The sequence below is a fragment of the Prosopis cineraria genome, unplaced genomic scaffold (genome assembly GCF_029017545.1).
Source record: "Prosopis cineraria cultivar Desert tree isolate PC_DT_omini unplaced genomic scaffold, ASM2901754v1 PC1, whole genome shotgun sequence".
In the NCBI taxonomy this organism is placed as follows: Eukaryota; Viridiplantae; Streptophyta; class Magnoliopsida; order Fabales; family Fabaceae; genus Prosopis; species Prosopis cineraria.
In genome coordinates this window covers 50,848,410-50,875,159 of record NW_026555332.1, presented here as the reverse complement: position 1 = coordinate 50,875,159, position 26,750 = coordinate 50,848,410, and the positions used below count along the sequence as shown (strand labels likewise).

Sequence of the window (26,750 nt, the reverse complement as noted above, 5' to 3'; positions counted from 1 at the left end):
ATTTAAAAATCATTGAATGCTTCCCAACCTTCATCACCCACCTAATGCAACATTGAAAAGCTAAGGGTAGCAGCTTTGTGAAAAATGCTTGTTCAACTCCCAACTTTAGTTGCTATTTTTTTTTTTAATCCAAACATGAGTAAATGGGCTTTTAACATTTCAACCAAGGTTTGAATCATCACAACTTAAGTTAAGATATTATCCAAACACACGCTTTCACACTTTCACGATTATCATTTTTGAATCCAAAATTTTAAATGTTATATGATTACATATGGACACACTTCAAAATAATGGTTATTATTAATGGGCACTTTTACTTTTAAGTTTTAAGATATAAATTAATGACATGAATCATGAATGTGCGTTCGGGTATGGCTGAGCTACCAACAAGCCCATATGCATGAAGCTCATTATGGGAAGATTTTTTGGACCTATGATCCCCGTGTCTTAGACATGCAATCTATGGCTAATTAAGCCTTGAGTCCATCTTATATGTGCGATTGATGGGACCTGGCGATCCAGGAGCAGTGTTGTCTAAGCAAATCAGCGTTACCCTTTTAATTATCAGTCTTATAATTCTATTTATAAAACACTCTTAATATGTTTTATTAAAATTAAAAAATATTAAAATTCATTAACTCTATCTAAGAATTTAATAATTTATTAACTTTATCCCTATTAAATATATATATATATATATTTATTAATATATTTTCTCATTTTAATATTGTAAAATGAGAAAATTTATAATAAAAATCTAATGAGGGGATTTATAAATATGATAATTTTTTTTCTATTTGCTCTATAAATATAACCAAAAGGAGTATTTTCAAAATTATTGAATTCCAAATACTTTATCTATTTTTTCAATAAGAATGTTTTGAAACTCGACTTCTGTTCTTGTTTATAAGAAATTAACAAATTGGCTTGTTAGTAAAAATTGATTTATTTAGCAAGGATTACATTCGTGATCAACAATGTCATGGGTTTAAGTCTTAATTATCTTTTTTTTTTAAAGAAACAACCTGTCTTATTTTAAGGCATTTATTTAAAATTTTCCCTCATGCTCTTGTATATGAAAATTCATTAGTGTAACTGGATAATGATTTCCATGATTTTATAATCGACTGGACACAATACTTTGTAATCACAAGACTGGATCATTGTGTTTTGTTTTGGTGTAAAAAGAATGGTAGCTATCTACGCTCAACTGAGTTCTCTAGATAAGAATTAGACGCGCCGGTATTGACCAATGGTGTGATTCATTACTTGCTAGCGCTGTTAAGAGATTCTTGTTGCATCAACCTGCAGCAGTACTGTCAATAAGGTGCACCATATAGAAACATACTTACAGCCACACAACTTCAGCTTTTGGTGTTTTACTGATATTATACACGTGAAAAAATTTGAACAAAGACCTATGAAGCAAGTCCTGAAGCGTCCCCCCCCCAAAAAAAAAAAAAAGAACAATAGTGTTGTGTGGTTAAAGAGTGTGTCTAATTAACATAATGCTTCAAATAAAGAAGTTCCTTACACAAACCAAACACATGAATCGTCAAAGGGACTTCTTTTTCCTCCTAGCATTCTTTTTTTTTTTTTCCCGCTCAAAGAGTAAAAATTAACACCAGCCCCGGCCCGCGCTAAATAGGGTCAGGTCACTGCACAATGAAAGTCCCATCTTTTTTAGAAAAACACTAAAACCGCGGTAGCACCTAGAATGATATACCCACAAAATTGCTGTGACAAAACGAGGATTACTTAGCAATATGCTTGCGAAACCTAATTGACTGATATAGTAAATGACTCAATCCCACCATAAATTATCATGTGGACGAGTTTTACTTATTTTTTATTTGTTATTAACCCAAATTTAAAAAGACGCAAATAGACATGGAGACTATAAAGCCAGAAAAGCGAGTCAACAAAGGTCGCCTCACACGGACCATTTTATCGACCCCACTAGCTGCTCCCGGGCGCGTCCGAAGGTGCACAGTGGACGGTGCATTATTTCCATCGAACCCGCGGGCCCCATCTCGTTCCGAACCTTTGCCTCGAAGGCTCGGAACCCCGCCCCGTCTATTTATTCATTTTCTTGTCGATCTGACTCTCAACACTTCGCATCGTCTACGCGTTCTTGCTTCGTTGATTGGTCAGAACTAGTCATCGCCTTTCTTTCGTTGCAGGTAATTTGTTCTCTCTCCTCTCCGATCTGTTCGCGATCTCGTGGGTTTTCGTTTATTTTTATTTTTATTTTACGTGAATACCTGTGTTTGAATTTCTGCTTGGCCTGCGCGGAAGGAGATGAAACCGAGGGAAAAATTGAGGTGTTGTAGGTTGAGTGGTTTTCAAGAATTTGCTTTTATTGCGAAGGATGATGAAAATATATGAGCCAATTGTGTTTTGTAACTGGAAAAGGATGGGCGGTTTTAAACGATTTGGTGGTTTTGGTTCTTTGCCGCTGCATTTTGCGAGACTCAGGAAGATCAGTTTAATATTTTGTTAGCAAAAGAACCTCTCGATCTGATTATGAAATATCTTCAATCTTCCAGTTTCTTTATGACTGACTATTCGAAAGATTCCCAATATTATTATCTCATGTGCTAGTTTTGATGACTTGGCCCTGGACAAAATGGTGAATTATATGTTAATTACTATGGTTGTTACTCGTGTGAGTCATGGAATTGTCAACCGCTCCGTCAAATTCACTGCTTATCTTTGTTCCTTGACTGTTTTGGTTCCTCTGGGTCTGAATCACGCGGAGAAACACTTATCCCATGTTGAAAAAATAAAACGCGTCAGCAAATTCATACTGTGACTGTGGACTTAAGGTTTCGAAGTCTACTGACGTTATTGAGGTCGAAACTGCAAAGGAGTCAAGAATTGTTTTGACCTGAAAATACGAGTAACTTCTGTGTTTTGATCTGAAAACAGAAAGTTAAGTAGCCTTGTGTTCTTGGATGCCCCCCCCCCCTCGAAGTAATTTCAGAGTACCAAGCATCCGTTGCTTTGCCAATGGGATTGTTTGCACATGCTTTTGTTTTTTGTTATATGGGCAGTCCTGTATGTGTATATTAGTAACATGTCATATTCGATTTAACTCTTCTTCCTGCCTAGTGCCTAGTACTGTTGATGATCTGTCATTGGGCCCTGTGACACAGATAAAGAACAAGGATCAAAGTCAAACTCGAAAGATGGAATTACTCTCTGGAGGAAGATCAACATTAAATCCTAATGCTCCGATTTACATCCCTGCTGCCTTCCGCCAAGTGGAGGACTTTTCTCCAGAATGGTGGCAGCTGGTAACAACATTGACATGGTACCATGACTATTGGCTCAGCCAGCAACAGGATGAGGAAGGTTATTATAACAATGCTGAGGATGAATTTGATAGCAGTGATGTGCTTGATTTGCTGCCTGATACATTTGATCTTGACGCTGATGAGGATCTTTCTGTGATGGAAGCTCAGCTTGAGGAATTCATTCAATTTTCCGAGGCTGAAGGTAAGAAAGAGAAGTTGTCAATTTAGTGCCTAACAACTAATGGAAATTTCTGGATTTGGGGGTACTAGAACAGGAGACTCAGATTGGAAATTTTAACTCATCAATTATTTCAATGAAGCAGTTTTATGCTTGAATGTTTCTTTAGAATTGTGATTTGTCTTGTTCATATTGGTTTACAAATAATGAAGAACTTCTAATTTTCAGCGGAAACTCGTCCCAAAACTTTGGTGAAAACGGAGCATGGAGCAAAGCTCCCAACCGCATAAGCAAACCTAAGATGTAGGTACCTGTGAATTCAATAACCGGACCGAACTCGCCGTGATCCATGAGCTTGCCAGACTTGGGCTGGCGGTCAATTAAGCTACTTAGTACTCACCATATTTTCTGTAGCTTTACCTTTCTGTAACTTCTGTATAGGCAACGATCGGACTTTTCATCTGTCCCTACCTGCTACCCTGCATTGTTTCCACTGTATCCTTTGGTGAACAATGAAGTTCAAAAGGTTGTCAAACAAATGTGTATTGCAATGTAAGGGCTGCAACAAGTGCTATAGAAATGTAAACAAAAGAAAAAAAAAAGAAAAAAAATGACAAATTGGAGTCCATTGTGTCACTTATTTCTGGTTTCTCTATTGGGAAGGCTTGTGGCCTGATGGAATTGACTCGCATTTATATGCTTTGAGACAACAATTATGAAAATTCTGGTGATTTTCATTGTTAGTTATAAATAATTTGGCTTATTTTCATATTTCTCCCATTATCTACTTTAATTTTTTGCCAAATATTTCTTGCACCATCTGCAAGCATGCAAAACTGTAAATATTAATTCAATATATATATATATATATATATGTAACACTAATATTTTTGGTTGAAAATTTCATGGAAATATGACTAAAAACTACTATTTTAAATCTTGTCTAGTGTATAAATGTGTAGGGATTCGTTTGAATTGGCTAACTTATACTATCAGTATTCATTAATATGCTTAATCTAGTATAATTGAAAAAAAAAATTAATGAAAAGAGAATGTTAGGAAAAAAAGTAGAGAAACTTAACCAAAAATTTTCAATTTTATTTTTCAAAAAATTAAACTCATTAAAATTTCTTATTCCTTTCTCTCTCCATTTCCTAAATAGAGGACAAATAATAAAAATAAGAAACAGGAAATGATTAAATGGGTAAAAACTAAAAAGGGAAAGTTATCCATCTTTTTGAACAAAATGGGACCTTAGGGGCTTAAGTGTTTCATTCTTTCGGCAAAAGTCATCAGATGCATGAATGCTCCAGCAAAGCACGTCATCCTCAATGCTCATCTTAAAAATTAACTTCGTGTGTCTGTGCGTGTTAGATGCAACAGTTCAGCAATATCCTATGATCAGACCCCTGCCATTTTTTTTGGAGTTGACTTCTCACCATTCTTTCCTCTCTTCACTTGTTCTTTATTTCTCATCTCAATTATTAGATATATTTTTAAATGATTGATATTTAATATTTCATAAAATTAATTTTTTTAATTTTTAATTATTATTAAAACATTAAATTTATGAAAATAAATGAAGAAATTAAAAATATAATTATTTTTTAAAATAAAATTCAATATTTAAGATTATAATTTAAAAAAAAATTAATGAAGAGAAGCCAACTTCCATTCTCTCAGGAGGTGATACTAGTTAGCTCTTTGCCTTTTTCTTTTTTTAGTTTCTTTGTAGGTCTGTTTTTTCACATCTACATTTCTCACTCGTTACAGTGATGAGCATTTAATTTCATCTTTAATTGATATCTGTTGTTAATTTTAAATTTATTTTCCAGTGTTTTTAATATTATATTATTAAAATAAAAAATATGAAAAATTTTAATATTAAATTTGGATTGTCTTCCCTACTTAGTAGAGGATAAATACTATGTTACTCATCACTATTGATGAAATGACTGTTAAAATTTAAAAGTTTCTCTTTTTATTTTATATTCATTAAAATAAAAAATTATAAAATAAATAAGTTTACAAGCATTCTGACCGTATTTAATTTGAATTATCTAATTTAATATTAATTTTTTATAGTTTTTATAAATTAACTATTTATATATCTTCTGAACATACATATTTAATATTAAAATTTTTATAAATTTTTATTTTAATAATATAATGTTAAAAACACTGAAAATAATTTTAAAATGAATAGCAGAGATTAGTTAAAGATGAAATCAAGGGCTTGGACGAGCCCAAGCTGCTAACAAGTACCTGGTGCTCATGATGAGCGTGGAATGAAAACGCCTATTTTTCTTTGTTTCTTGTTTATCGTAGTCGTGCGTAACTTTGGTTTGAGTAATATATAGTTATAGTTCCATTAAAATAATTTAATTTCAAACTCATTTTTTGACATATTTATTTGACTGATCAAAATTTGAGTTTTGTTACGAGTGTATAACAGAGCACGATGAGTCTACCGCTGTGCTCTCTGGCGGAATTTCCCAAGCTTTCTAACAAGAGTCATCGATCAGCGGAGGAGGTGGATTTGCTGCAGAGAAGTAAGAAAAAGATTAAGGTGCTGTAGATGGAGGTACGGAAGAAGGTTCTGGTGTTTCACCTAGATCCTTCAAAGGATACGCTCAAGGGAGTTAGGTCAAGGAGCGGGAATGAGAGGGGTCAGACTGGTGAGATGGAGGAGAATGAATGCTTGGATTCGATTAGATCTGAAATTAAAGTGGTGAGGCACATGAGAGGTATGTTTGTGATTCCTGACTTGTGTTGTCTGAGAAAGCTCTTGTTCATATTAAGAAGCCATATGAGCTTAGTTTGACTGTGAAATTATTGGGGAAAAGATTAGGTAAGAGGATGATTGAGGATAGAGTGCAAAAGATGTGGGCCAAGAAGGGTACGGTTACTATTATGGACCTTCCGAATGATTTTTATGCAATTAATTTTTCTGCTGCTGAGGATTTTGAGGTAGCGTTATTAAGGGGTCCATGGATGATTTCTGACTATTATCTAACTGTTCGAAAGTGGGAGCCTAATTAATCCTAAGACAGGTACTATTGAAGATGTGTTGGTGTAGGTTCGGTTTCCTGATCTACCACTGGAATATTATGATGAAGAGCTATTGGAGGCAATGGGGAATGAGATTGGGAGGACAATTAAAGTGGATATGTCTACTTCTTTGAGGTCTCGAGGTGGTTATGCAAAGGTAGGAATACAGGTGGATCTCAAAAAGGCTCTACTTTCATGATATATCATTGATAAGAAGGAGAGAAGAATTGAATATGAGGGTTTGCATTTGCTGTTTTACTATTGTGGGAAGTATGGGCATATGGATAGGGAATGTAAGGAGAAGGGGCGTGATGTTCAGGATAGGGAGGAAGAAGTGATGGATGGTATGAATGGGGAAGCAAGGAGATTTGGGGGATGGTCAGTGGTTAACAGGGGAAGGAGAGGTAGACAGGGGTTATGGAATAAAGAGGGCAAGCTAAGCATGCAAACGGTTTCAAAATTAAATAAGGACAGATCCAGATTTGCTAATATTGTGAACTTAGAGGTTAAGGTTGTTGAGGGAGAGCAGATTGGTAATGGGGATGGCATGCATTTGGTGAGCAGGGTCAAAGAAAAGGTGTAGTTCAAAGGTAAGAAGAGCAATGCAGAGGCTAAGAATACATGTAGAGATTTAGTGCTTGTTGATGAACAGTTTGTGGAACTGGTCAGGGAGATTCAAAAGGAGAAGATGAGTCTTTTTAAAAAGGGGTTCAGGAATGACATAAGAAGTTGAGCTGGTCAGATAAGAGTTTCCCCAACAGAGATGGATGCCAATATAGTACTTAACTCCCTCAATGTAGGGTGGCATAAGCAGTGTCTGTGGTGTGGATAGAAATAGACTGCTTGATGAAGTTGTGTGATGGGAAAAAGGGGATATAATGGAGGCTATAGAGGAAGAGGGGGAGAGCAACTAGTGTGATACGCCAGTGCGAATGAGTGTGGATTGATTGTGTATATTTCCTTTGTGTTATGGACCTGAAAATACTTATCTAGAACTGCAGTGGTGTGGGTAGCGAGAGTTTTTTGAGGAGTTTAAGGATGATTGTGAATGATAGAGATCCAAATATCATTGGGTTACTAGAAACAAGAGTTAATGGGGATGGAGCTGCTGAGATTTTTAAAAGGTTGGGATTTAAGGATTGGTTGATTGTACCTGGCATTGGGTTTTCTGGTGGTATTTGGGTAGCATGGAGAAGTGAACGGGTTTCTATTCATTATGTGAGACAGCATGCACAGTACATTTATCTTTCAGTCAAGTATAGCCAAAAAGAAGAATGGAAATTGACAATTGTGTATGTTAGCTCGAGGGAAAGAGAGAAAGGGATTTTTTGGGAAGAGATACAGGAATTTGCTATAAGGATGAGAGAGTCGTGGGCTATGATTAGTGATTTTAATGATATAAGGATGGAAAGTGAAAAGTGTGGTGGGGCACAGGTGAATATGAGGAAGTGTATGATATTTGATGATCGGATTAATAGTTATGGGTTGATGGAAATTGGTGCTTGGGGTAACCGGTTTACATGGAAAGGTCCTTTAATTTTTGGCTATGAGAAAGTGTTTGAAAGGCTTGACAGGGGACTTTGCAATGATTTATGGAGATGTCAATTTTAAGAGGCTATTATTAAATGTTTAGTTTGATTGAACTGTTCAGATCATAACCCGTTGTTGTTATGCATTAAGGAGGCTTCATGTGGCTTTGGGGCTCGACCGTTCAGGTTTGAAGTAGCTTGGATGTATCATAATGATTTCAAGGAAGTAGTTCAGGAGGGTTGGAGAGGGGAAGGGAATGCAAAGGTGAAGTTAAAGGCAATCAGGAGTACGTTGAGTAAGTATAACTGTGAAGTTTTCTTGACATACATAAGAGAAAAAGGAAGTTGTTGGCTCATTTGGATAGTGTTCAGAGGAAGTTGAATAGAATGGTGAAGCCTTTCCATTATCTCATCAAGCTTGAAAGATCTCTCCAAGACGAATTAGAGGAAGTGCTTAAACAAGAGGAGATTCTTTGGTTCTAAAAGTTTAGGGGAGAATGGATAAATGATAGTGATAGGAACACTAAGTTTTATCATGTGTGAACCTTAGTAAGGAGAAGGAGGAATAAGGTGGCTATGCTAAAGGGAGAAGATGGATAATGGGTTGAAGATCAGTCTACTCTTAGAAGGATGGCAAGGGATTTTTTTCAGAACTTATTCAAGGAGGAAGAAGAAGGGGAGATGGAGCAACCTTTGTTTTTATTTCCAAAATTAACCCTTAATGAATGTGATAGATTGAATAAGGAATTTCTAATAAGGAAATTAAAGAGGCTATTTTTTCTATTGGGGCTTTTAAAGCACCAGGGCCGGACGGTTTCCCTGCTTTATTTTTCCAAAAGGAATGGTCAATGGTAGGGAAGGAGGTCTGTAGATATGTGAGGGATGTTTGGAAGGGTAAGGAGAATATGGAGGATATTAATGAAACACTCATTGTGTTGGTGTCGAAAGTTGAAGACCTGAATGCTTTAAACAGATGCGGCCTATATCTTTGTGCAATATGCTTTATAAGTGTATTCCTAAGATTTTGGTTAGGAGACTACGTGGTGTAATGAGGAAGTTAGTTACTCCTAATCAAGCCAGTTTTATCCTAAGGAGACATATTCAGGACAATATTGTTATTGCACAAGAGTTGGTGCAAAGTATGAGATCGATGAGAGGCAAGAGGGGTTTTTTTTTGCTATCAAGATTGATTTAGAGAAAGCATATGATAGTTTGAGGTGGAGTTTTATTGGAGAAGTTTTGGCTGAGATTGGGATTGAAGAGGAGATTGGGGAATTGATTATAAATTGTATTTGTACTATTTATACTCAGGTTCTTTAGAACGGGGAAAGGATTAAGGCTTTTAAGTCTACTAGGGGCACAAGGCAAGGGGATCCTCTGTCCCTTACATTTTTGTACTTGCAATGGAAAAATTATCACATATGATACAATAAGCATAGGAAGACAAAGAGTGGAGATCGATCAGAATGGGTAGAAGTGGACTTGAGGTTACTTGTCTTATGTTTGCTGATAATCTAATTTTATCTGGGGAAGCTACAGAAAGGCAAATTGTTGTGGTAATGAATTGTTTGAGGACATTTTGTACATGGTCAGAGCAAAAGGTGAATAATAATAAGTCAACTATCTTCTTTTAAAGAAACGTAAATAATGCGTCAAAGAAGAGGTTAGCTGATATATTTGGATTCAAGATAACAGGGGACCTAGGAAGGTACCTTAGGGTGCCTTTATCCTTTGCAAAAGGTAGGAGGAGATGTTGGCAGTATGTTCTAGATAGAGTGAAGAAGAGGTTAGCTGGATGGAAGGTAAATTGTCTGAGTATGGCTGGAAGGGTTACTTTGGCAAAGGCTGTGATAGGTGCAATACCTGTTTATCCTATGATGGTGTCATTGCTTCCTAAGACTACTATTGAGGAGATTGAAAGGGTTTAGTGGAATTTTATATGGGGGCATGAGGTAGAAAGGTGAAAGGTTCATTTGATAGGATAGGATAAGTTACAAAGGCTGGAGCAGTGTGGTGGGCTTAGGATTCTTAATTTGAGAAGTATGAATGAAGCTTGTCTTCTAAAGTTAGCTTGGAAACTGCGAGAGGGCTCAAATGAGTTGTGGGTAGAGGTAATACGTCATAAGTATAATAATAGGAGAGAGCTCTCTTCAATCCTTAAGGTGCTAGGTAATGCATCTTGCTTTTGGAAGGATATTATGAAGGTGTGGGATTATACCAGTAGATTTGTATGGAGGGTTGTGGTAAATGGAAGGTCAACAAATTTTTGGGAAGATTGTTGGGTGAATAAAAGCACTAAATTGGTGGATCATTGTATGGTAGATTTAGATGAGGGTTTGAGAAGATGGAAAGTTACAGACTTAATAGATGCACAGGGTTGGAATTGGGAGAAATTAGACGGACTCATGGATAGGGAAGGGATGACACTGCTAGAGGGATTTCCCGTACCTTGTGGTGAGGGAAGGGATAGGCTATCATGGAAGGAAGGGGATGGTTTTGTTCTCGATTAAGAAAGGTTATAATTATATTAGGGGTGATCTAAAAGGCGAAAAGGATGGATTTTAGGATTTGATTTGGAAGTAGAAGGGGCCAGAGAGGATTAGATGTTTCCTGTGGTTGTTGGGTAATGACAAGCTCTATATTAAAGCTTTGAGGAATAGGCGATGGGGGGCAAGTGCAGTTTGTGATGTGTGTGGGGGTGTAAAGAATTCTATCCATGTGGTCTGTGATTGTCAGGTAGCTAAGGAGTTATGGAGGAAGTTTAATAATTCAGTTAATATTAATTTCTTCTCTGAGCCATTACAGAGATGGATTAAACATAACCTTAAGAGCAGTGAGAGGGTTAGGAATGTACCTTGGTCGATTGTGTTTGCTGTTGATTATTGGGCTTTTTGGAAAAAGAGGAACTTGAGAGTATTTGGTTCTAGAAACCATGATGCTGATAGTTGCTTCAGGATCTAGTAGTTTGCTGGGGAAATTGCTCATAATAAGTGCGTACTAAAGTGCCTATCTTCAGTTGAAGCGGTAGAATGCTGGAGACCGCCTGAGTCTGGATGGATTAAAGTTAATATTGATGGGATTTATTGGGGTAAGCAAGGGATTGCAGTGTGTGGGGGAGTGATTCGTGATGATCAGGGGGAGTGGATTTGTGGCTTTGCTGAGAACTTGGGGGTCTACAGTGTTTTGGAAGCTGAAGGATGGGGAGCGCTAAGGGTTCTGGAGATTGCGTGGGAGTTAGGGTGGAAGAAGATAGAGCTGGAAGTAGATTCGTAAGAGTTGGTGAGATTTTTGAAGGGGAAGCATCACGCTGGAGTGGCAGAAAGCTGCATGTTGAGTTGAGTATGGCAACTGGTAGAGCAACGATGGGAGATTCGAATCAGAACCATTCGTAGATCAGCTAATGGGTATGCGGATGGAATGGCAAAGGTTGGTTTAAGGATGAAGAGAGAGTGTCGGCGATGGGGTTTGATGCATCCTAAGGTTCTTGATGTGTTTGTAAAGGATAAGGTTAGAGATGTGTCGGGTTTGGATTTTGGGTTAGGAGCTATTTAGTTTTTCAGGCTTTTGGCCTCATTTTTACCCAAAAAAAAATTGAGCATTGTTGGATCCAATTAAAATAGCTTTCCTTGAGATTTTTTTCCATTCAAATAAGAGAATTACTTGGATATATTGGGCATAATATATAATTTGTAGTCTACCCAATTAAAATTAAAATGTTCTAAGTAATCTAAATAGAATTTAGTGTGACATTTTTTTAATTGGTTTTATTCTTATAACATAATGAAAATTAAATTTTTTGCTCTTTCACTCTTTAGTATCATTAATATCAAAATTAATTTATAGTTAATATAATTTAAATATTATATTTTTATTAGACAAATTATAAATGATGTGTTACATCTGTCCTACCTAAGAACTCTTACAAGCAGATTTTCAGACATCTAGACACCTGCATGCTGATGCTTCCAAGTCCAGGCCCAGGCCCAGTCCCAGGCCCATGCCGTATTTCAAATTATGAGGATTCATGTCCTTCCTGATGGCCTTTTAACTTTAGCGCCTTTGGTTTTTATCTTGATGAAGTGAGATTGATCTCCTGGCCCAATAAAAAGGATCAGATTGATCCAGCCCATATTATAGATGGACGAAAATCGGAAAATGTCACCGTAACTTCATATTGGCACCGCCATTTGCTCCCGCCCTTTTATGAGAGTTTTGTTTAACCCTGAACTCCAACGACAGTACACAACTACACATCACAGAAACTATGGCGCCAAAAAACAAAACCTTCTTCTCCAATCCCTATCGGTAAAACCCTAGAATGCAACATTTTTCATTGTTTTGCTCCATTTCTGACCGGTACTTCGACACTTTTTCTCTCTTACAGGTAACTGCGAGATTATCGTTGAGGCCAAACGTTTCACCTGTAAGTCGGATTCAAATGGCCTCCAAATTTCTCTTCCTACAAGCGGGAAGATTAAAGTAGCTGGTATGTAATAGTGATTTTTCCCGGAAAGAAACATAAAGCCCGGACTGATTAGGATTTTGATTAACACTGTTTGTGGCCTTTTACCCTCCAATTTTGCAGTTGCGAAAGGCAAAATTACGAATAATGGAAATGATTCTGAGAATTTTAAACTTGGAGTTAGAGGTGAGATGTTATATTTCCATGTTTATTGTATCGAGCGTTTGAGAGTTTGGTCTTTATTAAGATCCGATTAGCGTTTGAGAGTTTAGTCTTTATTATAATCCGATGATGTTTTTATTTATTTATTTTTTAAAATTTTTGGATTTATGTAGATCATGAATTCGTCCTTGTTAATCCTAAAGATGCTGACGGCACCAGCAAATCCTACCTACAGGTGAAACATTTTCTCCCTCTGTGTGAGAATCTGTTTGTATGGTGTGAGTCTCCTTGTTTGCTAGATATTTTCTCTTCTCTCTCGTATGTTAAGCTGTAGTCTGAGTATTTCTGTAAATGGGTTGGCAGGAAGTATTACAGATGTATATGACAGAACTACCCGGAATGAATTATGCTGCGAATACTGGAAAGCAATCAAAATTTCTTGAAAGATGTGTAACTAATGGGTATTACGTTCTTCTCATTTCACTTTCTTCCCTTGCATGGTTATAGTCGTTTGACCATGGCTGTAATTCTGGCTCATCAATCATGCTGATCGTAATTTTTTACACTTGTGCAGTAGGATTGTATATGTATCGCAAGTAAGTTGAAAGGTGTAAGAGACTTTCATTTATGAATTGTTTATGCCTGCAGGAAATATCGTACACTGCTCTTGAAATCTGGTTCTATTGGAGATTTTGGAAAGGTATGTATGTTTGCTAGGTGAACTAGGGTGCTTGTTTACCAAATAGAGAATTCATGATTCTTAATAGCATTCCATTCTGTGATACGTAGCAATGTCCCATTAGGTCTTGCTCTACTCCTATAATGTAGCAACTTTCATTTAACTGAGGTGTAGCGAGAACTGCATGCAATATTAAAACGTCTGTGTAGCATGATCCATGCAATTCTGCATTATATTGCAATATAAGAATGGTATTTGAAATTGCTATGGGCCAAGGGAAGAGTAGAAGACATATTTGTGCGGTCTTCAACTTCATCCAAACATATATATTGGTACCTTCTGTCTCTCTAGAGAATAGCAATAGCGGCCTAGATATTGCCCTTGTTATTATTTGTAGCATACTTTTTTTTTGGGTGAAAATTTTAGCATATTTTTAATTACTGGGTAATTGAATATGCAGATTAAACTCATAAATTTATATGCATGCTTTAAGCCGTTGATAGCATTTCATGGCTGAATGAGTTAGACACCATATAACTATTACTTTTGCACAAGTGATTTGCTGGATGTAAGCCTAGTTTCACACCCGTCCGCACGCACAAAGCTAGCTTTAAACGTATAATTTTGTCATTCTAACTGATGTTAAATAATTTGTTAGATTTTATAAAATGTGTTACAATTCATTATAGTTAGTGCAACGCTATGAACTAGTACTGATTGAGAGAGAATTTGACATGTTTGTCATTTTATTAACTGCCATTTCTAATCTGTGAGGGATCTTCGCATGAATAGTGAAAGATAATTTATTTGATCTTAACCACTTCATGAATTTTGATATAGCCTTATGTTGGTTTCTTAATGAGAAAAACTGCTGTTCATACCTGAAGGATGCTTTGGAGTGTGCTTGTATGTGTCATTCTCAGATGAACTTAATCAACACAGATGAAGAGATTGGTCCTAACAGCTAGGTTGCATCGAGCATTGACCTTGTTGATCTCATGCTGCTTCTTTCCTTTTCATCTCAAAGACCACCTGAATTTACTAATTTAGAATTGATAGAAAACTTTTGTTTCTTACCATGTTATAATTATGTAGCTAAATGAATCGGTGGAATTAAAGAAATATGATTCTATATGTTCCTTCATCAATCCTTTTTCTCCCTTTATAGGTCATAGCTGCCATCACGTATCAAATAGTCCCTGCAGATACAGAGTATGCAGAGATCCCACTTGCAGCGGTTAGTGCAATCTGTCAAGGCAAGGTCTGTTCTTCTTCTTCTTCTTCTTTACATTTTCTTTATTTTACTTTTCTGTTTTCAAAATATCATGATGTCATGGAAACGAGGGTCCTTTCAAGAAATGAAGTTGTAATGGCTAATGTGTAGGAGTATTTTTTTAGTTTTTAGTTTGGTTTCAATTTCCTTGAAAGCTTCCAATTGTAATTTTCTTGGTTCTGTATCTTATGATGAAGTGGTGATGCCTTTAAGAGAATCATTTTAACAATCAATTCTGGCACATAATGAAATCTGGGAGAAGAGGGGTATATGACACGTGAAGTTCAAATTTTGTGCTAATCTTGTTTCTGAAGGATCTGGTATTTGAAAGCTTATCTGAATTTCAAACTGTTCAAGTACAAAGATGGTGTAACTTGTATACTATTTTAAGCACTTTATTAATTCTCTAACATATGATCTCTGCTTTATGTTTAAGCTCATTTTTATGCTGGCACAGTAAATTTCACTGACTTATTTGCTCAAGTAAGCTTTCTAAGTTATGTTTTTTTCCCAGGGTCTGGGTCATATGTTGTTTGTAGAGCTACGGAAGAGACTTCAACATGTTGGTATTCGTTCAATTTTCTGCTGGGGTGACAAAGAATCTGAAGGGTTTTGGCTTAAACAGGTAAATCACAGATAAAACATCTCAGAAGTGTGGAACATCTTAATTCTTATGGTCATATCTGCTTGTTTACTTCTGTGGAATGTCGTTTCATTTTTGAGCCTCTCTGTGAAGAGTTAAAGAGGCAAGTTATAAATGGAACATCTCAGGATAGGAGTATTGAGCATCTTATAGTCATATCTGGTCTTTTACTTATGGTGTTTTAATTTTGAGTCTTTCTATAAATGCTCAGTGATTGATAGATTCAAATGCACTAAAAAAACGGATTTAGTTTAACATTTATCTAAAGAGGGCAAATTTTATGGTTAGATGAATTCTCAACAGTGTCCCATGCAATTTGCTAAAATATAGAGCCATAAATTTTCTTCATTCATGTGAAAGTTGTTTTTTGAGTTCTGATGTTACTGTATTTAAAAACTCTTTGCAATTGCAGGGTTTTATATCTATAGCAGAGGTGGACACCAAAGGTAGAGCTCGCAGGTTACCTATAAAAGCTGCTATTCGTAAAGCATTATGCTTTCCTGGTGGTTCTACTCTCATGGTTTGCCATCTAAGGATGGAATTGTTAGCTGATGCTGCTAACTCTATGAAGTGTCTTCCCTCAAAACATCAGAATTGCTTGACATTTGGAAATGCTGAGAACGATCAGCTTAAATCTACAGGACAGTTGCACATTGATTTGAACTTTTCACATAAATCTATTGATAGACCAGATAATATGGAGACTAGTCATCCTAAGGCTTTGGTGAATGAAGGATTTTTCGGAGAATATGATAAATTGGGTGGTAGGTTTTCTCCTGATATATCTTTTAATCTGTCTATCTGTGGCTCTGGGCTCCCCCCTTCTCTCCCATTTGTGGGTATATTCTAGGATCTAATGGTTTTGAAAAATTGAAAGGGGGAAATGGTAGTCTCTTCTCTAAGGTCTATTAATTGATTTACAGTGTATTTTATGCAATCTTTTGTTCTAACAAAAAGACTTGACAGCTGCAATTCTTTGTGGGTGCAGTCGGGGACTCACTGCTGACTGTTGTTCGACTTGCAAACAATGGAGTTGGTGCAGAAATGAAGGATTGTTCTAATTCCACAAAAGGTGCAAAGAGGACATGGGAAGCCTCTTTGTCATCGTTAAAGTCAAAAAGAGTGAAAGGAAGCCATTTAGTTGACAGTGGATCTGAGTCTAGCTGGGGTTTTGTCTCAGAGGTTGCTAGGACTAGTTCTTGCTTTGTGGGATGCTCATGGGGCGTTTCAAGTGGAAAGAGTTCAGTGGAGCGTCCATGTGGTGATTCTTTGAGTGTCCAAGGAAAGAATTCTGAGAAACCTAAAGGGGATTATTTACAGTTAGAAGCTCAAGTCAACAATGAACAGCTATCAACTAAACAATGCTTTAGAATCATGCTGATGAATATAACTGATGATGCTAAGAAAACGCATCTTACAAAGGTTCGTTTGATAGTTGCATTACCAGAATAATTCAGACATGCTGTACTTATTGAATAGGATTGGTAGTATTGGGTATTAGCATGCTGCTTTAATTGTCCTATATGTGGGGATATGCTTTGCTCCTTCTGAATGAATTAATCTTTCTTGTAAGGACTGATTCACCATAGTTGGGAGGAACAAAGTATTTAAAAATCAAATAGTGTCAAATTGAATCTCTTGGCAACTATTTTCTCTAATAATGGAATGAATTCCTGGAAGGTTATGTCATATATGAAGTCTTGACACCAATTTTCTTCTTATAAATAGGCAATTGAAGCCCTTGGTGGCACTGTTACCTCTGAAGGAAGCATGGCCACGCATGTTGTCACAGGCAAAGTGAGGAAAACTTTGAATTTCTGTACTGCCCTTTGCTCAGGGTTAGTTCTAAACATTCATCTTGCTTAACTTCCTAGAGAAAATATTTGTGGATGATTATATTATTTAAATAGTTTTCATTTGTGGCTAGAGCTTGAGATTATCAGAGCCTTTGTTTTCCTTCTTTTCTTGATATCGCTTAATTTTGATATGGTGTTGGATAAGCATATTTCTTGTTTCTTGAATGAAGCGAATTAATTCGTTTCAGCATCTTTGATTACCTTTGAGTATAAATATTTTGAATCTTGCAGTTTTTTGGGACACAAGTTTGCTGTTATACCACCTGGACAATGTTACCTAACTTTTCCATAGTTATTGTTCGTCTTATTTTAATTTAACTGTTCGTATTCCTGAAAATTTCAAAGTAGTGTTCCCAATTTGTCAAGATCTTAAAGTTTTTGGCAGTTCACTTGTTGGAACAATAAAAATATGTTTCAAGAAGCACAATGCAAATTTTAGTATGTTTGAATTTATTCATGCAGAGTAATATTATATGATATTTGTAGTTTCCATCATTAAATTTTTATTATCTTGAGAAACCTTTTTCTTTTTTAATTTACTTATTTTCAGCTTATTTCTGTTCATGAAGGAAAGGAAAGGTTTCCACTAGACCTTGTTACCCAACACCAGAAAATACAGAGAGCACTTTTTGCACGATTACTTCATTGAAAGAGGAGCAGGGCCCAATGCACTTAAATGCACACTTATCTTAGAATATCTATCTGCTTGGATAAACAGTAAGCGGTAAAACTAAACCATTTACCGTACAATGTACTGTGAAAAAAACAAACCTAATAAAAAGAAATATGGAGTTAATTTGAAACTACATTCCATTTTCAATTGTTCTCACTTACAGGCTTATAATGGTTGTAGTTTTGTTATCGTAGGGTAGTCTTCTTTCTTATTTCATTGATTTCAAAAGCACTAGTTTCTGTTATTTTGTTTTACTCTTGATTTGATTAATATTGTGCATATGATACTACCATATATTCATTTTAAGTTAGTGGTGCATCATGTTTACAGCTAAGAGTTTCTTTATGTTCCTTAGGTTGATTATATATAACTCATAACATGTGGATGTTGCTAACTACACAGGGCTTGGGTGGTCTCATCTGATTGGTTAAAAGAAAGCTGTCGTGAAGGCAAATTTGTTGGTAGGTCAAATCAACTGTCTTGTTTAATATCTTTTATTCATTTGGGAATATAACCACTCCTTGTTCTAAATCAACATGCAGATGAGCTAGCTTATATATTGGATGACAAGGATTATCTATTGAAGTACAGGTCTGATTTAAAAGCTGCAGTTCTCCAAGCAAAAGCCAACCCTCGAGCTTTGTTCAAGGGGTACGACGTGTGTATTGCGGATCATGTTCAACCTCCTGCTAAAACACTATCTGCAATTGTGAGCTCTGCTGGTGGTAATGTAAGTTCTAGTACTTTCACTGAAATTTGAATATGGTTTAGGGGAAGTATGAGTATGTGCTTGGGAATTCCCTTTCCCTCCTCTTTTGGCATAGTAGAATATTGTATCATTTAAACATGTATACTGTACTGATAACTAATCAAATGAAGCATTTGAACACAAATTCTCATATGAAAACATGTATACGTGTATATTTATACTCTGTAGTAAACTATGTACATTCAACTGATTTTGGTGACCTCCCTTGGTTGATGTAAAGAAGGTTCCTTTACCAAGCTAGTTCAAAGGTTTAGAAAATTACTCAAAATAGCTTTGAAAACTTTCCAAGTTTCGTGAATGAATTCAGGCATTAATGATCTGTATTTGTCTTCAAGTGTGATCCAGACTTTCTTTTGTTAGACCTTCAACTTTCCAAGTATGCACACTGATAGGATAACACAATCTAGGGGCCCTCGTGTTAATTGATCTCAAGCTGTCAACCGTTGATCATAAGTTAGAAAGAGACCTAAGTATGGTGTACTTCCTTTTGAACACATGAATTTCAGTTCTCTGTATACTTTGGTTCTTTGCGCCTTTACAACCCTTTTAAAGAGAACATGAAAGTAAAGCGATTGGGATGTTAAAATTCATGGATGAACCAGTCAACAATCAGAACTAAAGATTCTATTTGAATGTAGGACTATGTTCCTTGAAGACATACCGTTTGACCTCTTATGGATGGTATACTACATCCTTTATTAGTTCTCCATCACTCAGCCCCAATATTCAATTCAATGAAGATTAAGCTGTTCTGCTGTTAATTATATTCTAATTTAAGATTCTCATTTTAACTATATCATTAATAAGGTTATAATTTCAAAGTGAAATAAATAATGAAAAGCTTAATTTCTTGGTGGATAGATTTTTCCATGGCCTTATGTTTCTTTTTCATGGCAAACCACCAATTTCCGGAGCCAAATTAGACTATGCCTAATTTGGATCAAGTTGGGTGAAGCTTTACACGAGAGGTTATTTTTCTAAAGGTGTTTTCTGCATTTACATTGGTTTAAACCTAAAACATCATGCTTAAGTAGAACCCACCCCCTTTTGTCAGAGCTAACGTCAGTCAGTTTTATAGCATTATCTTTTTAGTTACTTAAAGTGACGTGTTATGGAACCCTTAGGGAAGTGGCACCATCAACTTTCATGGCTAATTGACATTTTTTAGCCATAAAAATTTTCCTTAATGTCAAGCCTGAGCTTTTTTCTTTTCCAATTTCTTAGGAGCTATTCTTTCCATCGAGCAGGGAAATATCTTTTGAGAATTGTCTTGCATGTGCTTGCCTGATATGCTGCTCACACAAGTTTTGCTTGGTTAAAGATGAATATATTGATTTCTTCACAAATTCTGCCTTTTTTTTTTTTCCTTCTTCGTATCAGGTTATTTGTGGGTTGAAGAAAGTAAATGAAGCATCTTCAACCATTTTTGTGACATGTGAAGAAGATATGGAAGAAGCAATGGTAGCTGCAAAGAAGGGGATCCGGACTTTCAGCACTGAGTGGTTTATGAACTGTGTCATGAGGCAGGAACTTGACCTGGAGGCCTTTCAATTTGCAGAGTCCTTGTGAGGATGGTGACTTGCCCAGTGATGATTAACACGATTTCTTGTGACACAAAATTTGGCCATATTTATCGTTACTCGTGTATATTTTTTGCCCAACAGGTTTATACCACTGGAGAGGTAGTTCTTGTATAACAAAGGTAACCTGCCGACAGTGTTTTAATTTTGGGTGATAACTGGATATGTTCCTGTTGATTTTGTCAAAAATGCTGCAAATCTAATTGAGATGTACAGAGAAAGAGACCGGTATAGTTGGTTGGAGGAATGGATAAAATTTCTGGTATCGTTGTCTCGTTTCTAATTGTCAATCTTAGACATATTCCCCACTTTTTTTTTCCACCGTCGATCTTAGTATAGTGATGATAAACAAGCAATATTTGAATAATTACTAATACTCATTAATAAATAATGCTTTGTCTTCATATATTGAACTGGGCGAATATTCATCACATAGAAGTCCAAAAGTACCAGTTTTTTTTTCCCTTTTTTGAGGTTCTTTTTAAAAAGCTATCTTAATTTTATATATTTTATCTGTAGACATTTTTTAAGGAGTTGAATGTTAAAAAATGTAAGACATTTTTAATCTTTCGAAGTGTAATCATTATATTTTTTTTTCAAAAGTGTTTTTATTGATAATAATTTTATATTTATTTTAGGGTGTTTGATAGAGAAAAATGTGAAAAATAAAGTTAGTTTGAAAGTAGTTAACTATTTTATTGGGGGTAAGATTCGATTAAAAATGTCTTATATTTTTAAATGGAGGGAGTATAAAGCTTTATAAAAAAAGTAATATAAATTTCCTTAATTAATTAGAAGCACCTTTTTGCTGTCAAAAAACTTTTTTAGGATTTTTCAAAAAATAAATTAATTATTGCACAAGCTTTATAAATAATCTTTTTTTTTGGGCCAGAAATTTTATAAATAATCTTATAAATAAAAATATAGAACTGCTAAAAGAACATCTTACAAGAAGGAAGACTTCAAAAAAATATTCAAATTGTTACTTATTTAGTAGTAGTCAGTAGTAGATTCATTCCTGTGAACGGCGGCAAGTAGCAAAAGCAATTCACTATCCACTTCCCCGTTGTGGCTATCTTGTAGTCCACCTGTCTTCATTGGCAGCGAACGTCTTTCTGAAATGAATTCGAAGATAAGAGTCTCAAGTTTAGCCGGTGGAGGGAAGGAAGAGAAGGAGAGAAGTTGTGGAAAGAGCGGGGGCATCCAAACGTAGCAATGGCGACCATAATCTTTGATCGTGCTTGTGTAAGAAGCGCTTATGGTTCTTCGCCTTCTTTCAATGCCAAATTGCGGGCTGCCCTGATGAAGAAAAAGCTACGTACTCAGCTGGGAATTAGAGCTTGTCATTCCATGGTTGACGAGAAAGAAGTCTACAAGCAAGTGGGTCCGTTCCATATTGCTTTCTCTGTACGCATTAGCGTACGGGGACTTGAAACTATTTCAGATTTCTGTGGTTGATGTTTCGATTACACCGAAATGTTTGTCAATTGACTCAGGTCCTCTAAATAAATATGTTTGATTGACTAACTGATGATAAGGACGGAAGGAGGCATCTTCTGTTTAAGCTTTTAGAAGATAACTAGGGCTAGGGCTCAGCTGTGTGTTTTCTTTCGGCAACGGTTTCTCTTGGTGTTTGATTATGGAAGAAATAGCCATTATTGCGCGATAATTTGGGCAAGAAAGTGAGTTGATGGTGTTATCTTAGATTTTGGTTGATATGGTTATAGGTATTTCCCTATTTGTAAGAATATAGTTTATTTTGTATTTATGTTTTAATGTGGAGAATAGGAGCCTATAAACATTTACCTTTTCAAGTAGTCTCTCCAAGATTAAGATATAAGTAACTTTTACCTTTTTAAAAATTACCTTATCTTTTCAAAATTGCCCTTTTTAATAATCTTATATTAATGATATCTCTCTCGATTTCTCTCATAAATAATGGTTAACTTGAAAAAGAAATACTTAATGCTCACAGCATTCTATAAAATGACTTACATTTACATTTCGAATACCTCAAATATTCTTGAATTTAACTTTCATTTTGGGATGGAGGGAGTGAATATTATCATTGATATTTGATTTGACGGCTTGGAAAGTTAAGGCATGATAGTTCAATGGTTAGGTGAATCATGCATATATTTTCCCTTTGGGAAAGTGGTGCAGTGTGAAGCAGTGGTGGCGTTCATCAAACTTGCTCGCTGTCCGTTTCTCATTTCTTTAACTCCCTTTTTCTAAATAATTTCCTGGATAGGCCTTTAATTTTATGTTATTGACACCTATTCTGCCAATCTGGTTGGCCTTTGATAAGCCATTGAACCAATTTTGAGTGAGGAGCTCTATTAGGCTGGCAACAGTTAGTATTTGTCTGGTGCCTGCTTCTTTGGTGTCACTTCTTTCTGACAACCTACTGAAATACGATCAGGTTTATTTTCTCTAAGAAGGAAAATTGAAGATGCAGTTCTTCGGGCTGAAATGTTTGCTCCTATGGCCTTGGAGATGGAAGAAGCAAGATGGATTGAGCAAGAAGAAATGATACGTAACTATAATCTGTGGGATGATCTTAATAAGTCGAATGACATTCTGGTCAGGTTAGCAGATAGTGCCAAAGTGGTTGATGCTCTTAAGGACTTGAAATATAAGGTTATACTCTAGTCGCTTCAATTTCATCAGAAGTTTGGTTGAAATAATGATTCATTTTTACTGTTTGAAACAGTTGGGTTGGTGATGAGTTATTGGCTTATGAATTTATGATATTTTGGAATCTTATAAACTGATTAATAATAAGTGAGGTATAGCAATGAATTTAAGAGTGAAGTGCATATAAAGAAATTAGTGAACCATAATAGTTAGAATGCTGTTCTATGAAGCTTAGAGATATAACTAACATTATGAATGGCATCTTTGATTACTGAGCATTCATGCATAGCTATAGCCGCCATAAACTTCTTTTTGTAGTAGAGTTCTCTAGCTGTCAATATTCCACCAATCCCTTAAAACCAAAATGCGGTGAATTTTGCTTAAGAAGTCTCATATTCTAGAGAAGGCTAGCAAGCGTTTTGCTTCCTTATGAAATTATAACATGACTGCCCTCATAGCTCCAGCATATCGAAAAACATATTGTTTGCCGTAGCCACAAAAAGCATATAGATAAATGATTCAATGTTCTATGTTCTTGGTATTCTGCAGGTGGAGGAAGCAAAGTTGATTATTCAGCTGGCTGAGATGAATGCCATTGATTATGGGTTTTATAAGCAAGCATATGATGCATCTTTGGATGCAAGCAAGATTCTGGATCAGTATGAGATGTCTAAGCTTCTCAAGGGGCCATTTGATCTGGAGGGAGCTTGTTTAATTATTCAAGCTGGGACAGGAGGCATCCACCATAAGGTTTGATGATAATTTGTTTGCATTTTGCACTTCATTATGGTAAGGAACTCACTTGCTTAGTTTGATCTTGCTTCAAGGAGTGCACAGTTGGAACTAAAGTTGACATCACCCCTCATACCCCAATTTGGAGGGAACCAAAATAAGGGGAGGGGAGGGGGAAATTTTGGCTCCCCACCCCACTCCCAAAAAAAAAAAAAAAAAATCCCTCAAATCAAACACGGCCTTGGTAAATGAGTAGTTTCATTTACAACCCAAATGCTTAATTTTCCACACTGCTGTATGCATAAGCAACAATGAACAATGACTTCTTCAGTCATTTCTTCAGAAATTGAGTCCAGTATGTTAGTGAGGTGCATATGCAATTTAATGGGTGCACGTGTTCTTTTTAAGACTGTCAAGTAGCGACATTATGTAGCAGGTAATGAAATTTCGGCATGATTTCAATCTTGAGTTCTTGTTCTATCGTGAACCAGGAACAAACGAACAAAATCAGGCTTTATGATTTTTCAGGGCATACTCTCACACGTGAGGCAAATTGTTGACAGATGTTCTATAGGCATGAAAATACAAGGAATGTGTGGATTTTCGTAGTGTTCTTCCTAATAAAATCTGAATGTTCAACTGAGTTATTGTAATGCTGGGTTGCTGACAGCCGAAACTGTGAACCAATATTATCTGTACTCCGGCTGTTTATTTACATATACTTCTGGCAGTCTTTGACCCACATTTGCATGAATACAGCTTTGGGCAGAACAGCTTCTAAGTATGTATCTTAAGTGGGCCAAAAAGCAAGGTCATGAAGGAAGAGTAGTTGATAGATTCCTGTTCGAGAATGGTGGTATTGCCTCAGCAACTATAGAATTCGAATTTGAGTGTGCTTATAGTTATCTTTCGGGAGAAAAAGGAGCTCACCACATGATAAGGAGTTCTTTGGATGAATCTTCTCTGCTGGAGGTGACTACTCTTTTGTCCCACCTATTAGTAAACTTTTAATTTCTCGTTCATTGATTTTGCTTTGCTTTCATATTGAACATTATTGGTAAGAAATTTTTTTTATGGTGAGAAATATTTTAGTTCCTTATCTGCAGATTTCGTTCCAAATATTTCTCACTAAACTGGTTTTAAGAAGCGATCAATTTCTGACCAGCTTTGTCTGGTTTATTTGAATGTGGTTCACTGTCAGTACAGTTTCATAAATTCGATGATAGTTGAACTGCAAAAGTTTTAATGTCAGTATCATTCTTGTAAGAAAAATATCAGTATCATTCTTCGTCCTTGTATAAAACTTTTTTCTGCTTTCGGTGGATATGGACCAAATTTGCTAATTTCACTCTAAGATCTGTATGTTTTTAAGAAACTTTTCACTTTGTCAAGATTAGCACAATCAGGTTCAAAACTTCATGAAAATTAAAAAAAAAAAAGTTTTGGAATTGACAATGAGATTCCATCATTCATCCATACTTTAAAAATACCAATTGACTGATGGATTCGATGACATCTGAATGGAAGATTTCGTTTATATCTTAAAGCTGTTATTTATATGATCTTGATTGATTTGCCTTCAGAAGGTTCAGCTTCTTTATTGCCATGATAATACAATTATCGCTTGGCTTTATCTAATCTAGGCTTATGAATTTGTGTCCTTTTCTTTACCTTTTTCCACTAAAGAATGAAATTTTATTAGCATTTGTTTGCAAAAATTTAATTTTGTATTCCAGCACAGCAGTTGTGTGTGTGGTTCGTGTTCCTTGAAAATTCATCTAGCTAGGAAATTGATCATGAGGATTTGATATCATCTTTCTTTTCAAAAATTAAATTTTGTAGGCCAGCTCAGCAGTTGTCGATGTTGTTCCCCTGTTCCTTGAAAATTCATCTGACCTGGAAATTGATCACGAGGATTTGATTATCTCATCGCCTTCAAGTATTGGAGAACAGAAGGGCCGTACTGAGGCAAGAGTTTGCATTCAGCATCAACCGACTGGGATAAGTGCGGAGTCCTCAGGTATTCACATGCTTAAATGTTTAGTTTCATGTAATACGTGTTCTTCACTACTTGTCTTGAATCTTGTCAGAATTTAAGGCTCTAGTAGTTTAAATCAGAACCTGCATTTGGATTTGAAATTTAACATGAACTACGCTCGATGCTGAAGCTTAGTATGTTGGGCAGGTGAGAGAACCCATTTTGCTAATAAGATGAAGGCGCTTAACAGACTGAAAGCTAAACTTGAAGTGATAGCAAGGGAACAAGGAGTTTCCGGGATAAGTAGTATAAGGAAAGATGCCATTGTGAATCTGTGGCAAGAAGAAACTCGTAGGTATGTCTCTCATCCGTACAAGCTAGTCCACGATATAAAGACTGACATTGAGGTGCCAGAACTAAATTCTGTTTTGGAGGGCAATATTGGATCCCTCATTGCAGCTCATATCAATGCCAGAAACTTATGCCACAAGGTCTAAATCTTCTAGTCGCCTTCTATACAAGTCTCTGATTCCGTTAAGTGGGCAGTTGATTACACCTTCAATGTAAAAAAAAAAAAGAAAAAAAAAAGAAAAGGAGAAGAAGAAGAGTACGTATTACTTATATTCTGCATTTTCTTCATGTTCCAACTTCCTAGATCTACTTCAATTTCTTGTCATAGGGGAAATCATGTATATAGATTGATCGCAGACTCGGTTATATTAACATCGTTATGTTTCGCTATGCTAGATGCATGAAAACCATTCAAATATGGTCCTTTGCATAACTTTCGCATTTCGGTACTTTCAAGGGCTTATTGACACGTGTGCAGAAATTCAACAAATTTATATGGAATTGGTGAGTTAGTTGATAAAATTAACTGGTCATTGCTCAAATAACATGGTCGAATTCTACACTATCTCGTTCACGCCTTATTACATTTTTTGTGTGTGGCCAACACACCTTTTTCGTTTTACCTCATCAGTGTTGATTTATTATGAAATTAAACACCATGTTTATAGATATGTTGTGTTAAAATATCATGCATGAAGGATGGTGAGATAGTGTTGTGCGAAGAACATCATTCTAATTTAACGTGCTCAAGAATATAAGAGGAAGATGTATTTAGTACAATTTGTCATTCTAAAAGTCAAACTATGATGCTATGACTAATCTGACAATGAATTTAGTTTGAGAATAATAAAGGGATTTGATTACATTTGATTAGAAAGTTGTTCAGTTGAAAGAC

General features: G+C 35.9%; 3 protein-coding genes across 9 annotated transcripts; all 3 read left to right on the top strand.

The window, feature by feature from the left end:
• Positions 1-2,027: 2,027 nt before the first annotated feature.
• Positions 2,028-4,120, top strand: LOC129321343 (protein EARLY RESPONSIVE TO DEHYDRATION 15-like). Its single transcript, XM_054967085.1, has 3 exons — positions 2,028-2,186; positions 3,162-3,504; positions 3,709-4,120. Exons 2-3 carry the CDS (start codon positions 3,195-3,197, stop codon positions 3,768-3,770), a joined length of 372 nt encoding a protein of 123 aa, XP_054823060.1. The 5' UTR covers positions 2,028-2,186; positions 3,162-3,194; the 3' UTR covers positions 3,771-4,120.
• A 1,801-nt stretch (positions 4,121-5,921) lies between these two features.
• LOC129289715 (uncharacterized) lies at positions 5,922-20,422 on the top strand. 3 transcript variants are annotated; one of them, XR_008588219.1, is made up of 14 exons: positions 5,922-6,227; positions 12,445-12,546; positions 12,646-12,708; positions 12,858-12,919; positions 13,048-13,145; positions 13,333-13,384; positions 14,532-14,624; positions 15,151-15,261; positions 15,692-16,043; positions 16,268-16,701; positions 17,008-17,117; positions 17,705-17,852; positions 18,211-18,269; positions 18,351-18,429. XR_008588219.1 is itself a non-coding variant. In XM_054926512.1 (14 exons), exons 1-14 carry the CDS (start codon positions 6,059-6,061, stop codon positions 20,144-20,146), a joined length of 2,082 nt encoding a protein of 693 aa, XP_054782487.1. In that variant the 5' UTR covers positions 6,017-6,058; the 3' UTR covers positions 20,147-20,422. The 3 variants fall into 3 exon arrangements, 2 of the variants coding, with proteins under 2 accessions (XP_054782487.1, XP_054782488.1); XM_054926512.1 differs by lacking the exon at positions 17,705-17,852 and adding an exon at positions 19,958-20,422 and having other exon boundaries at positions 6,017-6,227; positions 18,351-18,538; XM_054926513.1 differs by lacking the exons at positions 5,922-6,227; positions 12,858-12,919; positions 17,705-17,852 and adding exons at positions 11,910-12,365; positions 19,958-20,422 and having other exon boundaries at positions 18,351-18,538.
• A 748-nt stretch (positions 20,423-21,170) lies between these two features.
• Positions 21,171-26,245, top strand: LOC129291387 (peptide chain release factor PrfB3, chloroplastic). Of its 5 annotated transcripts, none has more exons than XM_054928704.1 (7): positions 21,171-21,541; positions 22,580-22,797; positions 23,344-23,544; positions 24,286-24,498; positions 25,369-25,546; positions 25,712-25,859; positions 25,964-26,245. In XM_054928704.1, exons 1-7 carry the CDS (start codon positions 21,373-21,375, stop codon positions 26,031-26,033), a joined length of 1,197 nt encoding a protein of 398 aa, XP_054784679.1. In that variant the 5' UTR covers positions 21,171-21,372; the 3' UTR covers positions 26,034-26,245. The 5 variants fall into 5 exon arrangements, with proteins under 5 accessions (XP_054784679.1, XP_054784671.1, XP_054784694.1 ...); XM_054928719.1 differs by adding an exon at positions 21,654-21,839 and having other exon boundaries at positions 21,422-21,541; positions 25,712-26,245; XM_054928728.1 differs by adding an exon at positions 21,654-21,868 and having other exon boundaries at positions 21,422-21,541; positions 25,712-26,245.
• Positions 26,246-26,750: the final 505 nt, after the last annotated feature.

Coding starts and splice junctions, on each gene's coding strand:
- LOC129321343 (XM_054967085.1), top strand. CDS start 3,195: ATGGAATTACTCTCTGGAGGAAGATCAACATTAAATCCTAATGCTCCG. Junction 3,505..3,708: donor TCAATTTTCCGAGGCTGAAG/GTAAGAAAGAGA, acceptor TCTAATTTTCAG/CGGAAACTCGTCCCAAAACT.
- LOC129289715 (XM_054926512.1), top strand. CDS start 6,059: ATGGAGGTACGGAAGAAGGTTCTGGTGTTTCACCTAGATCCTTCAAAG. Junction 16,044..16,267: donor AGAATATGATAAATTGGGTG/GTAGGTTTTCTC, acceptor TTGTGGGTGCAG/TCGGGGACTCACTGCTGACT. Junction 18,270..18,350: donor TCGTGAAGGCAAATTTGTTG/GTAGGTCAAATC, acceptor ATCAACATGCAG/ATGAGCTAGCTTATATATTG.
- LOC129291387 (XM_054928696.1), top strand. CDS start 21,373: ATGGCGACCATAATCTTTGATCGTGCTTGTGTAAGAAGCGCTTATGGT. Junction 22,798..23,343: donor TTAAGGACTTGAAATATAAG/GTTATACTCTAG, acceptor GGTATTCTGCAG/GTGGAGGAAGCAAAGTTGAT. Junction 25,547..25,711: donor GATAAGTGCGGAGTCCTCAG/GTATTCACATGC, acceptor TATGTTGGGCAG/GTGAGAGAACCCATTTTGCT.